General features: G+C 35.8%; 1 protein-coding gene across 1 annotated transcript in view; it reads left to right on the forward strand.

The window, feature by feature from the left end:
* LOC106874995 (arrestin domain-containing protein 3) overlaps positions 1-14,631 on the forward strand; it is a 44,471-nt gene that overhangs the window by 18,755 nt on the left and 11,085 nt on the right. The window contains exon 2 of the mRNA XM_014922934.3: positions 13,195-13,329. Within this exon, the coding sequence (XP_014778420.1) occupies positions 13,195-13,329 (135 nt within the window). The remainder of the gene's footprint in view (positions 1-13,194; positions 13,330-14,631) is intronic.

Consider the following 14,631-nt stretch of genomic DNA (forward strand, 5'->3'; position numbering starts at 1 on the left):
TATATATATATATATATATACAGTCAGTGAGTTTTAATGCTTTTCATTCATATTGTTCTTTTCAGTAGATTTAGTTTCTTCCTATATATTTTCTACACTCTTCTCTCTCTCTCTCTCTCTCTCTCTCTCTCTCTCTCTCTCTCTCTCTCTCTCTCTCTCTCTCTCTCTCTCTCTCTCTCTCTCTCTCTTCCCTTTCTCACACACACACACACACGCACACACACCTTAACTGACATATTGGAGCAAGGCATTGAAGTATGAAATACTTCTGACCAGTTACACACTTCACTGAGCATTTGTCCTTTTTTCTGAGCAGTTGCTATGGTAACAAGTGTTTTGTTTAAGCAATACATAAAAAAATAAATAAATAAATAAATAAATAAACTTTTGTTTTAAATGCACTTTGATGAAATGATGATAGACTTCATGTTTTTCACTTGACTAAGATTGTAAACAACTGTCTTGTTTATTAAATCTAATTGTCACCATTAAACAACTGTTATATTAAAACTTAATATTAGATCCAGCAAAACTAATTATGTACAAAGCTATTGCCTCCAGAAATAGATTGGAAATAGATGAGATAGAGCAGAACATAATGAAGTTATCTTCTATGGGAGTCATTTGACCTGCTAGAAATAACAGTGGAATCTGCATCAACACTATTTTGTCTTCACATTTTTTGTCTTTAATAAAGAAAGGATCAGAATGAGACAATTTTGTGTGGCTATTTGGATGCTGAAGATTTGGATTTCAACCTGTTTTGACATTTCTTCTAAAGCACAGCAAATCGCCAAAAGTCTCAGTCACTTGTCATCGTCTCTGTGAGACTCAATATCCAAAGATCATATTTCACCACCTCGTCCTATGTCTTCCTGGGTCTACCTCTTCCACAGGTTCCTTCCACAGTTAAAGATCAGTTCTTCTTTGTGCTAAAAGCAGCTACACATGCACTTGTGTGTGTGCACATACAGAAATATATGCATAGAGAGAGTGAGGGGAGAGACATTACAGTTTATTAATCGAGCATGATTGAAATAAATATTTTCCCCTCTCCTCCCGTACATATAAAGAGAAATATTTTGACACAAATAGACACAGAGAGAGAAGAAGAGAGGGTGAGGAGAAGCATTAAAACATCTGATGTCAAAATAAGTCAGTGTTGAATCAGCAATACCAAATGAGCAGCACCAGAATGAATATACTTAAAGCATCTCGTACGTGGAAAGGTATATAAGGTAATGTAACCATGTATTTTCATGGCAGAAGGTTGCAAGACTCAGGTGCAACTACCAATCCTTGCCCACCTCTCTCATCCTTGATGTCATCACTGTACCTCTGCTTTTGTTTGCTCATAAACCAATTTTCCATTCACCCTGCCCCTGAGAATTGAGCACAGAGCTTTTGGACCTTGATAACATGGCCAAAATAGATCTTACACACTTTCTTAAGCTCCTTGCTCTCTATGGAGCATCGGTCATCAATGACTTTTCTTCTCTGTTCTCATTTCTGGATTGTCTTTTCTGCTTGTCCCCTGTTGGATCCCTGGTTTTTCAGTTCTGCCTCATATGTTTCCCTGAGGGAAGGCCTTCTTCTTTCAAGTTTTGAACTGTCATTGATGCTTTTGTAACTTTGCTTTGTTTTTTTTCTAGGTAGGGTTGTTGGTCATATGCACACCCATTTTTTGTGGTCCATATTAATCTGACTGCTATCTTTGGACCTGCCCACTCTTGGAGGCCCTACCAGGACCCACTCTTTGCTAGTATAAATCTCAGGGTCATTGAAGAAGAAAAGCCACCACACCAACACAAGGGCTAGGCCTTGTAGGAGAAAATAGACTTAGACCTTAAAACATACTATATAATGGCAACAGCTGGAATACATTTGTTAAGTTTGCTCACTCAGGTGTGACCTGGAGCTGAATAATAAACATAAATAGCTTTAAGATATATATCCAGTGTACTGGAACCTTTATTTATTGGTTGCAAGCTACTGTATACACTTGGGGCCTCTGATCAACTTCCTAGCATACCCCTGCCTTAAGATAACATACCTGCTGCTGTAGCCCATTGTTATAGTAGAAGATATTTGCCTAATGTGTCATGCAGTGGGACTGAACTCAGAACTATATGAGAAGTAAACTTCTTAGCACACAGCTACGACTTGCTTTCTAAAATATGTTTCAAATTTAATGTATTTGTGGGCCATTGAACAGTTGATCACTTTTAGACAGTCTTTTTCTTGTTATGATTTGTTTAATTTTTGCCCTCCATAGACATAGGCTTGGCTGTGTGCTTCCAGGTTCAGTCCCACTGTGTGGTATCTTAGGCAAGTGTCTTCTACAATAGCTCCAGACCAATCAATGCCTTGTGAGTGAATTTGGTAGATGGAAACTGTATGGAAGCCTGTCACATGTATGTATAAGAGTGTGTGTGTGTGTGTGTGTGTGTCATTGTACTTGTCTCCAACACTGCCTGACAATCAATGTTGGTTTGTTGTGTGGTGTGTTTGTAGCTATGTGATGTCTTAGGCAAATGTCTTCTACAATAGGTCCAGACCAATCAATGCCTTGTGAGTGAATTTAGTAGATGAAAACTGTATAGAAGCCTGTCACATATGTATGTATAACAAGGAACACATTTTTTATATAATTTTACTTATGTCTGAGTCCTCATTACCTCCAAGAATTTCATTTTTACCCCATTTGGGGTAATTTGGCTCATGATCATAACGTCATGAGTTTGATTCCAGGTGGCATGTTGTGTCCTTGAGCAAGACACTTTATTTCACATCACTCCAGTCTACTCGGCTAGCAAAAATGAGTAGTACTTGTATTTCAAAGAGTCAGCCTTGTCACATTCTATATCACTCTGAATATCCCCTGGAACTTTGTTATGGGTAATTGTGTCTGTAGAGTGTTCGGTCAATTGCTCGTTAATTTAATGAGCAGGCTGTTCCGTTGATGAGATCAACTAGAACATCTATCATCATAACTGACAGAGTGCCAGTGTATGTCTGCTACATACTTTATTTAGCCACATTTCATAGACAGAACTTTCTAAGAACTGTTTACTGATCACTCCTTAATTCTTAATTGGTTCTCATATATTTAATCAACATCAATACTCCCTGACCTTTATCTCTGTTTAGTGATAAATATTCTATTGCTGAATATGTCTTGATTCTCATACCATAAATTTTATGAGTTGATATGATTGCTTGACCTGCTAAAAATAGCAACCAGCCTCCCTCAAATTACACCCTCTGTTTTAGAAATGAAGGATATGTTAGATCATATAGTTCACTGCCTGGAGAAAAAAATTTTCTAATCTGGAAGGTCACAGCTAGAATGTCTTTGATCACAGGACCTCTGCATCTGGTCTGACAAACACATTACTGTTGTTTAGTAATGGCATACTTGGCAAATTCTTCTCAACACCCAACACATATTTCCTTCCCAGTCATGGAAAGTATCCATATTATTAATAATTTGGGAATTAACTTTAGGATCTCAAAATGTGATCAAACAAAAGGATTTAATGTGGTGGAGGGGGGCGGGGGTTATGCCGGTCAATTCAGTGCCATCAGATAAATCCCATATGTTGTATTAGCCCCATTTTGTAGTTGAACACTAAAGGAGACAGGGTGGGGGGCTGGCACATAGCTATACACTAATCTATCCTAATGATATTTATTCTCTATAATCATATAAAATAAGCTTTTCAATTCGACATCCATAAATTCACACAAAAATAAGATGTTTACATATAAATATACATACATTGTATACACACACTCACACATATATATATATATATACCCACCAGCTAAGCTTTATTTACACCAGTTGCTTTAGAAACTTGAAGTTTTTTTCTCTTTTGTTTTTTTTTTCTTTTTTCTTTATTTTTCAGTACACATGAAATGATAAGGAAGGGATTACTGATAAAATCTTCTCTCTATCTTTCCTCCATCCCTTTTATTTGCAGCAAGGTTTCATTTATTGTCCTTCTATCTAATAAATACACCACAATATGCTCCACACCATCACCACTTTAATTACATTTCCCTGTCCCAGATTTCTGGTTAGCCTGCTTGCTTCTGTTTGGCACTATTTAAGAAGCTAGGTCACTCTGCAAATTATAAAGCCAAGAGAGGAAAAAGCAGAAAGATAACACTGAAATTTTGTGAAAATGATGGTTTATTTTTGCTTATAGAGTCACTAATTATAGTGAAAATTCTTTTTTTTTATTTAATAATTTTACCATTCTTCTGTAGAACACTTTTAAATAACAAGTGTATGTATAGCCTCATTTGCAGTATGGTGTAGTATCAATTTAATGTATATTTTAAATATTCTCTTTACTCTCTTTTTGCTCTTTTACTTGTTTCAGTCATTTGACTGCAGCCATGCTGGAGCACCGCCTTTAGTCAAGCAAATCGACCCCGGGACTTATTCTTTGGGAGCCTAGTACTTATTCTATCAGTCTCTTTTGCCAAACCGCTAAGTGATGGGGACATAAACACACCAGCATCGGTTGTCAAGCGATGCTAGGGGGACAAACACACACACACACATATATATATATACATATATACGACGGGCTTCTTTCAGTTTCCGTCTACCAAATCCACTCACAAGGCTTTGGTCGGCCCGAGGCTATAGTAGAAGACACTTATCCAAGTTGCTATGAGGTTGGGAATGAACCCGGAACCATATGGTTGGTAAGCAAGCTTCTTACCACACAGCCACTCCTGCACCTATTGTGCATGTTTTCCTATTTTCTCAGTGCAGGGATGACTATGTTGTGAAAAAGTTCATTTTGTACCCATCCGGTTCTGAGTTTTCTAAATTTGATCTTATTGTATGGTACCATGGGAAAGTGTTTGCCATTATAAGTCCCCTGGTGACTCAATAACTTGTCGATGGCATTTGATTGATGAAAATTTCAGTGAAACTCATATATGTATATATATATATATATATATATATATATATATATATATATATATAGGAAAATGAAAAAAAGCCAGAATGCTGAACTGGAAGCATAATTTAATAAAGATTTTTTCTAACCGGTTTTCATTGCGAAGAAGCAAATTATCAAGAAGAAGGAGAATGAAAATGTTTTTTTACCTAACAAAACTCTCAACTCTCATGCATCCTTATTTTTCCTACCAATTTATACATGAACTACTATTGAACTACAAAAGCTGAAGACAGTTGAAGGAACAACAAGCAGGTGTATTAGTTTAATGCTTGGGAAGAATAGAAAAGTCTTTGATGTTTCAAGCCTATGCTCTTCGATAGAAAGGATTGAGAGGTAGAAAAAAAAACAAGAAAAAAACGGGGAAAGAACAAAAAACAAACGAAGAGAGAAAAAAATGTATAGGGATTAAGGGTTCAATATGATGGAATAGCTGGAAGAAGGAGGTTCAGTGAAAGAAAGATAACAGTGAGTTAGCCAAACTAGGGTGTGCAAGCACATGTGTGTACGTGAGAATGAATTTGTGTATGTGTGAATGGAGGTGGGTGCATGAGTACGTATGTGGGGGTGAGCTTAAAAGTATGTAGACCTGTGTATGTGTATAAGTAACCTAGCGCATACATTTTGTGGAGTGATATGTGTTTCATGTACTGGTGTGTGTTGGGGGGGGGGGGGGTTATACACATATGCATATATATTTTTTTTTTTTGTGTCTTGGAAGGGTCATTACAGCAATAAGAATAACACACACACTAGTTCAATACCAGAAGTGAGACTGAACCAGTGCCTGTGTTATTACTGGCATGATGATCCTCCCAAGACACAATACAGATTTTGTTTCAACACATGAATTCATATTAAGAATCTTGCAAACCAAATACTAAATTGAAGTGTGTGTGTGTGTGTATTACATATATATATTATGTATTTATTATTATTATTTAAAACAGTTTGATTTAACTCCTTTCGATTTAAAGTTTCACAAGTGTTTAACAGACACCCAGGTCATTTAAGTTTAGATTATCAAATGGAGGACCACAGGAAGTCCAAGATGGCTACTAGAAAATGGACAGCTATTGGTATTGGCAGGCCACATAGTGTTGTTAGAGGTAAAGTCAGCATTTCAATGACACCAGATGTGTTAGAAAGGAGAATTTCTTGGACCATATGGCTGGACAGGAACCTGGTGGTGTCTTGCTGTCTGGGAAGCTGGGGAAGCTGACAGAAACAAGACTGGTATGTGTGTGTGTGTGTGTGTACCAGGTGTATGAGTGCATGAATGTGGGTGTTATTGGTTGTTTGTGTGTATGTGTGCATATGAATACATGTGCAATGAGCAAATATGTTTAGTAAGAAGGCATGTGTGTGTGCATAAGTATGCATATTCTTGTACTGTGTGTGTGTGTGTGTGTGTGTGTGTATGAGAGAGAGAGAGAGAGAGGAGCAGAAGATGAGAAAAACATTAAAGCATCTGTTGCCAAATAAGTCAGCATTGAACCAGGAATGCCAAATAGGTAATACCAAAACAGCTGTGCCAAGGAAATATTACCTGGTGAGGTTTGGTGAGAGTAAGAGCATCTGGCTGTAGAAAATCAGTCTGCCTTAAAGAAATTCATCTAACCCATGTAAGCATGAAAAATTGGATGTTAAAACAGCAGCAATGGCAATGGTAGTGATGATGACAATGATGAAATAAATGAATCCCTTTGGGATTGATTTTTTATTTCCTCTTCATTTCTCCAGGGTTGCTAAAAGTATTAATACTAATCTAATTGTAATTCAATCTGGTATAGCCCTTCACTTAAATGGTTTCAGGCCTAAATCTAAAGAAATCAATAATATGTTATTACTGTCACTCATTATCTATTTTTCTGCTACTATTTCTATATAACACATATCTTTATATTTTAATTATTCTTTCTCATTGCTACTATTTTCAGTTATCTCTCTATTCCAGCTACCAACTATCTTGCCATGTCTCGGCATTTGCTGTCAGTTACTTCTTTTATAAGCCAATGAGAAAAGCTCTACATGATTACTCAACCAGTTAGAAATAGCAACCAAAGTTGTCTTAAGAATGGAAAGTAAAGTTGACTTAAGTGGGGTTTGAACCCAAATATATAACAAGCCATTACAAATACTGCAGAGCACTTATGATTCTTTCAATCCACTGCCCCAGAACAACAAATTAATAATGTCTTCCCCCCCCCCCCCACAAATTTAATTGAAACACATAGGCAATGTCTTGGTATTTCATGAAAATATTGCATTCTAAAGATGCTATATACAATCAGCTTACTATTGTTTCAAAGGTAATATCAGGTAGAAATATATAACTGTGTAACCAGCTATGAACATAGTGAATATAATATACCAAATCCTCTTTACATTCTGAGTTTAAACTCCACTGAAGTTAACTTTGCCTTCTCTTCTTTCAGGTTCAATAAATTAAGTATCAGTTGCATATTGGGGTCAATCTAATCAACTGCCCTCCCCCCCCCCTCCATCCCCCAAAATTTCAGGTCTTGTGCCTAGAGTAGAAAAAAAAATATTCCAAATCCTAACGAAATGTTAAAATATTTGCCAAGAATTATAAGAAATAACCAATCTTATATACTAAGCAAAAAGTCCTGTTGTTGTCATCTCTGTCCACTATGCTACTAAGGTTTTGGTGTATCCCAGTCAATTGGTGACCCCTTGACCCTGCATAAACTTCAATTGCACGATATAATTTATACCTAATCATGTTGGTATATATATACATGTATATGGTTGATATATTTATAGACAACCCAGTTGCTATGTATAAACATCAAAAATAGCATCTATTTCTTCACAGAGTCCAGTTTCGATCTACAGACCTCTGGGTTATGAGCCCAGCATGTTTCCACTACACCACTCTGCTCAGCAAGTGATTATGCAAATATACAATATATTATTTCTTTTATTAGCTATTCTGGGTTACATTACTTCTATTATATCATCCTTCATATATTAGTTATTATTTATTTTTATGCATTAGATTGCTTCAAATGTATAAAACATAGTAACTACACAATACATGCTGCAGCACTGGGATGTTAATTTACTTACTGAAAGGAAAGGTAACATTTCACTCCGTCGATAGTCTGAGTCACATTTGACAAAACATGCATAGATCTATGCACTGCAAATTTTTCCGGGTGTCTCTTTATTTGTAATTTTTACGTCAGCCAGAAGCAAATCAATTCTATAAATGTTTCCCCAGTGCAGCATAGCAAGCGAGCTTGTAAAAATATATGAAATAATACTCTCAATGGTTGAGTTAAATCTATTAAAAAGTACTGCCAGGAAAAAATTAAATACTGTTAATTACTAAGAAAAATAGCCAGTAAAAATAAAGACAGTAGAAATAGATTTACTTAAAAACATTGTTTGACATTTGGATCTTGAAGTTTTTTCCCTATTTTAAACTTAACACGATGTGTATGTACACACACATACATATGCACATATATATACACACATAATGCATGTATGTATATATATATATATATATATATATATATATATATATATACACAATGCATATATATATATATATATATGTATATATATATATATATACACTATGTATTTTATATGTGTATCTGTGTATATACACACACATGTATGTGCATGTATAAATACATACACATATGCGTATTAAAGACATACACACACACATTATAAGAATCTAGACATTTTGCAAACATGAAGTAATTCTTTGTTAAGCATGGGGAATCCTGAAGCGAATGAAGCTATAAAAAATAGCATGTTAATATTTGGGTTGAAAACTCTTTGGACAGAAAGAGGTTAACTTAATATTTACATACTATTATTTCTAGCTTTATTTGCTTTGAGAATCACCAAACGATTTGTTTATATGCATGTATATGTGTTAGGACATGTCTGTCTGTGCATAGATATATGCTGGAGTGTCTATATATGGTATATACATGGTGGTAGAGCAGCACATTCACTTTCAGTGTTCGTTGGGTATTTGATTAAAGAGAGAGACGGAAGATGAAAGATACAAGAATGATTAATAATCACTACAATTGTTTCGACCCATCTAGTATTGATTTGATCCCCGTCAGGATATATATAGTATGACTGCATGATTAAGAAGCTTACTTTCCACACCATGTGGTTTCACTTATGATATCTTGGGCAAGTATCTCCTCCTATAGAAAGCCTTGTGAGTAGATTGGGTAAAAGAATACTAAAGGAAGTCCATTGCATATTGATGTGTGTGTATGTGTGTGCATTTATACAATGCTTCTGTGTGTATATATGTCTGTATATACCTACCTACACACACACACACACACACACACACGTATATATATATTATTTGTAGGATTCATTTTAATAATAAGGATACCAAGTTAGGGTTGAGATTAGTATATCTATGTATGTACCATTTACAGACACTCCTGCATATATCCATGCATATACAGACATGTCCTAACACTTATACATGCACATGAACAACTCATTACACACATCTATACAAATATACCTGTATTTGAAATTATATACACATGCCCACTGGCATGCCATTTCACAATCCACTGTGAGTTCTAGATCCAATGTAGGGGAGGTTCCAGGTGTAGTGTTTACATGTGTTCTTTCTTCATATATATATATATTTGAAAAAATAAATAGATATGGCTTTCCTGATAATTTTTCCACTTTAATAATTAGATGTTCATAAGGTACACCTTATAACTTATTAACTTCTAATTATTAAAGTGGAAAAATTATCAGAAAAGCCATTTCTATTTATTTTTTTCAAATATATGGTACTGTACCAAGGACTTTCTATTTCTGATATATATATATATATATATATATATATATATATATGATAGATCGCTAACCACTACACACATTTTTTTCTCTCCTTGTTTCTTTCTGTGGAAGGCTTGAAACATTAAAGACTTTCTCAATTCCCGAGCGCTATACTAGTACATCTGTTTGTTTTCTACACCACCTGTTTTCATCTGTTGTTTTTTTTTTTGTGAATTCTCCCTATATATATATATATATATATATATATATATATATATATAACATAATATGGTAAAAATTCGATATTAATTAATATCAATTTAATACCAGGAAACTAGCACATCAAAAGAATCAGAAGGCTCTTGAAAAAATTTTTGGGGAGATCCTAAAAAGATTATAGTACTTGTGTATATAAGGTTGACCAGTGACCGGTCACTGGTCAATCTTATATTCACAAGTACTATATATATATATATATATATATATATATATATATAGATGTGTGTTTGTCTCCCTTTGTTTTGACTTCACTTGATTATTGTGAACAAATGTTACCATCTCACAAATTGATGTCTTCTGTTTCATATCTTCCATGAGGGTTGGTAAGAGGAAAAGCATCTGACTAGAAAAAATTTGCCTCAATGAATGCCATCTAAACCATGCAAGCATTGAAAAGGGGACATTAAAGCAATAAATATACGTGTGTGTGTGAAGGCGCATGGCTAAGTAGTTAGTGTTGGGTTTACAATCATGAGTTCATTTCCCAGACCAGGCTGTGTGTTGTGTTCTTGAGCAAGACACTTTATTTCATGTTGCTGCTCCAGTTCATTCAGCTGTAGAAATGAGTTGCGATGTCACTGGTGCCAAGCTGTATCAGCCTTTACTTTTCCCTTGGATAACATCAGTGGCATGGAGAGAGAAGACTAGTATGCTGGTCTTCCACAAACAACCTTACCTGGATTTGTGCTTTAGAGAGGAACTTTCTAGGTGTAATTCCATGGTCATCTTTGACCAAAGAGGATCTAGCTGTAGCAACCAAGCCAAATCAGACTGGAATCTGGTGCAGTTCTCTGGCTTATCAGCTCCAGTCAAACTGTCTAACCCATGCCAGTATGGAGAGTGGATGCTAAATGATGAGGGTGATGATGATAATAACATACATACATATATATATATCATCATCATCATCATCATCGTTTAACGTCCGCTTTCCATGCTAGCATGGGTTGGACGATTTGACTGAGGACTGGTGAACCAGATGGCTACACCAGGCTCCAATCTGATTTGGCAGAGTTTCTACAGCTGGATGCCCTTCCTAACACCAACCACTCCGAGAGTGTAGTGGGTGCTTTTATGTGCCACCGGCACGAAGGCCAGTCAGGAGGTACTGGCAATGGCCACGCTCAAAATGGTGTATTTTACGTGCCACCTGCACAGGAGCCAGTCCAGTGGCACTGGCAACGATCTCGCTCGAATGTCTTTACACGTGCCAGGAAGGCAACGCTGGGCACAGGTGCCATCACGATTTCACTTTCGCTTGCCCCAACAGGTCTTTGCAAGCCGAGTTTCGTGTCCAATGAAGGAGAACCTATATATATATATATATATATATATATATATATATATATATTAACGATGCGTACTGCCTTAATTCTTCGAGACGCCGGAGTTTTAATGGTGGAAGCTGATGAAGGGGATGTTTCTATGTGGCCTGCTTGTTTGTTGCACCTTGTTTACCATTTTTGTCCTTGTTCTTTTGCCACATCATGTACCCAGTTATGTACCTATATGTACATGTGGATGAACGTATATACATACATGTACATATATATGCATATACTCATATATTGTTTATATATATATATATGCCAGTGCCCCTGGACTGGCTCTTGTGCGGGTGGCACATAAGGTGTACCATCCTGAGCGTGACCGTTGCCAGTACCGCCTGACTGGCCTTGTAGGGTTTTCGAGCGAGATCGTTGCCAGTGCCCCTGGACTGGCTCTTGTACGGGTGGCACATAAAAGACACCATTTCGAGCGTGGCCGTTTTCGTGCGGGTGACACGTAAAAGCACCCACTACACTCTCTGAGTGGTTGGCGTTAGCAAGGGCATCCAGCTGTAGAAACTCTGCCAAATTAGATTGGAGTCTGGTGTAGCCATCCGGTTTCACCAGTCCTCAGTCAAATCGTCCAACCCATGCTAGCATGGAAAGCGGACGTTAAACGATGATGATGATATATATATATATATGGATCCCATTTGGTTTTGTCACAGAGTATGCCAGTTGTTTGCTGATTCAGTGAATCACTTACTCTGTTGTGTTATTGTCCAAGTATTTCACAGACACACGTAGGCAGAATTGGCATTACACAGTGTATGACAAAGCAAGACTTTTGAATTACAGCTACATACCATCTATAATGGCCATTCTTAAGTAGGGCCATTGGATGGCACTTTTCCCCCCTCACTATTCAGTGTTTCACCCTCAGATTTAGAAAATGCAGTTTATGAAATTCTTCCTGCAATGCATTTCTTGAAGTCTAACTGACATGCCCATTGTTAAGGGGGTGCACTGGATGACACTGCCCCCACACTATTCAATGATGCACCCTCAAATTTAGAAAATACAGCTTACAAAAATCTTCTCGCAATACAAATTAGTGTCCACCCAGAGTATTTGGAAGCCTCAGGCGTCAAAGTCTGGTGATGGGCCTGCTACCTGTTGGGCCTCCACACATTTTCCATCTGCTCTGTTTCACTCACAAGCTTTGGGTTGATCTGGAAGAGATAAAATATAAAATACAACCCAACTAGAATATAAGAAGTATTAGTAATGGTACAGTTCTATATTTAAGAGATGAGGAATTATGTACATTATTTATATTTGACGGATATTTCTCCTCATCTTGTTTGTTGTTAACACATTCTATATTTAAGAGATGAGGAATTATGTACATTATTTATATTTGACGGATATTTCTCCTCATCTTGTTTGTTGTTAACACATTTCGGCTGATATACCTTCCATATGGTGTAGCGGTTAAGAGCGCGGGCTACTAACCCCAAGATTCCAAGTTCGATTCCAAGCAGTGACCTTAATAATAATAATAATAATAATAATAACATTGAAAAATACCTTAGGAATGAGAACCTAGGTTCAAAATTTCCCCAAGACACCTGATGAAGGCTGGAGGGTATGTCAGCCGAAACATTGTGTTAACAACAAACAAGTTGAGGACAAATATCCGTCAAATATAAATAATGTAAATAATGTATTAGTAATGGATCCAGACTTTTGGGTTAGCCTGTAAGTATGCCTGTGTCTCTATTTCTCTTTTCTCTCTCAAATTGGTTTTTATACAAACATATGTGCATATTTCTATAAATTTTTAGGTGTTTGGATTCAATTCTGGGGACGTGCATATTTCAAAGAAAATGACAGCAGTTCATCCGATTCTGGTTCAAATTTTGGGACTGAAGATGCTACAGAAACATATTACTACTTCAATATGAAACTCTATGAAACGGGTAATTAAACCTTTCTACTCATTGTCTTTTAAAACAATGTATTTTCTTTTGTTTGTTTCCTTTTATTTTTAGTATGTATGTATACTCTTTTACTCTTTTACTTGTTTCAGTCATTTGACTGCGGCCATGCTGGAGCACTGCCTCTAGTTGAGAAAATCGACCCCGGGACTTATTCTTTGTAAGCCTAGTACTTATTCTATCGGTCTCTTTTTACGGAGACGTAAACACACCAGCATCGGTTGTCACGCAATGGTGGGTGGGAGAAACACAAACACACACACACACACACACACACACACACACACACATATACACACATATATACACACATATATATGACGGGCTTCTTTCAGTTTCTGTCTACCAAATCCACTCACAAGGCTTTGGTCGGCCCAAGGCTATAGTAGAAGACACTTGCCCCAAGGTGCCACGCAGTGGGACTGAACCTGGAACCATGTGGTTGGTAAGCAAGCTACTTACCACACAGCTACTCCTGCGCCTCGTCTTAAAAGAATTTATAAATTTCCAACAGATTTTTTTGTTTTGTTTTTTTTTTGTAATTTATATTTCTTTTCTAATATTTCAAAAACAGCAGGAGGACACCTTGGAGTGATGACCTAGGTGGACCTACCTCCCTTAGAGTGTCAAGAACTAATGGACCAAAATGTTCTTCCTCTGAAGATTTATCTTACCCTATAGCAAGTTTCCATTTACCATTAATTTTATTTTGGCACACAGTCGAATGACTTTCAATTAACTTTACATTCAACACATTCTAGTTTCTTTTGTTTTACATCTCTCTCTATCTGTCCCTCTCTTTCTCTCTCTTTCCCTCTCTCTCTCTCTCTCTCCTTTTTACTCAGTAACCTTGGTTTGGCATTATCTTTGTAGATATAATACAATTCCCAAGTGAATTATTTTTAATTGATCCAACTGACTCTTAGAAATAAATTACATGAATATACTTGTAAGTACATGAAGCTTTTACAAGATAATGGTTTCTTTGAAATGTTCCAGACAAGCAATTATCAAACCAAGCTCATATGTGTGTAAATATATATATATATATATATGTATATATATATATGTATATATATATATAATATTTGTATATATATATATATATATATATATAATATTTGTATATATATATATATATATATATATATATATAATATTTGTATATATATATTTGTATATATATATATATATATATATAATATTTGTATATATATATATATATATATATATAATATATATATATATATATATATATATATATATATATATATATATATATAT

This window comes from Octopus bimaculoides, chromosome 3 (assembly GCF_046866305.1).
Source record: "Octopus bimaculoides isolate indiv1 chromosome 3, ASM4686630v1, whole genome shotgun sequence".
In the NCBI taxonomy this organism is placed as follows: domain Eukaryota; kingdom Metazoa; phylum Mollusca; class Cephalopoda; order Octopoda; family Octopodidae; genus Octopus; species Octopus bimaculoides.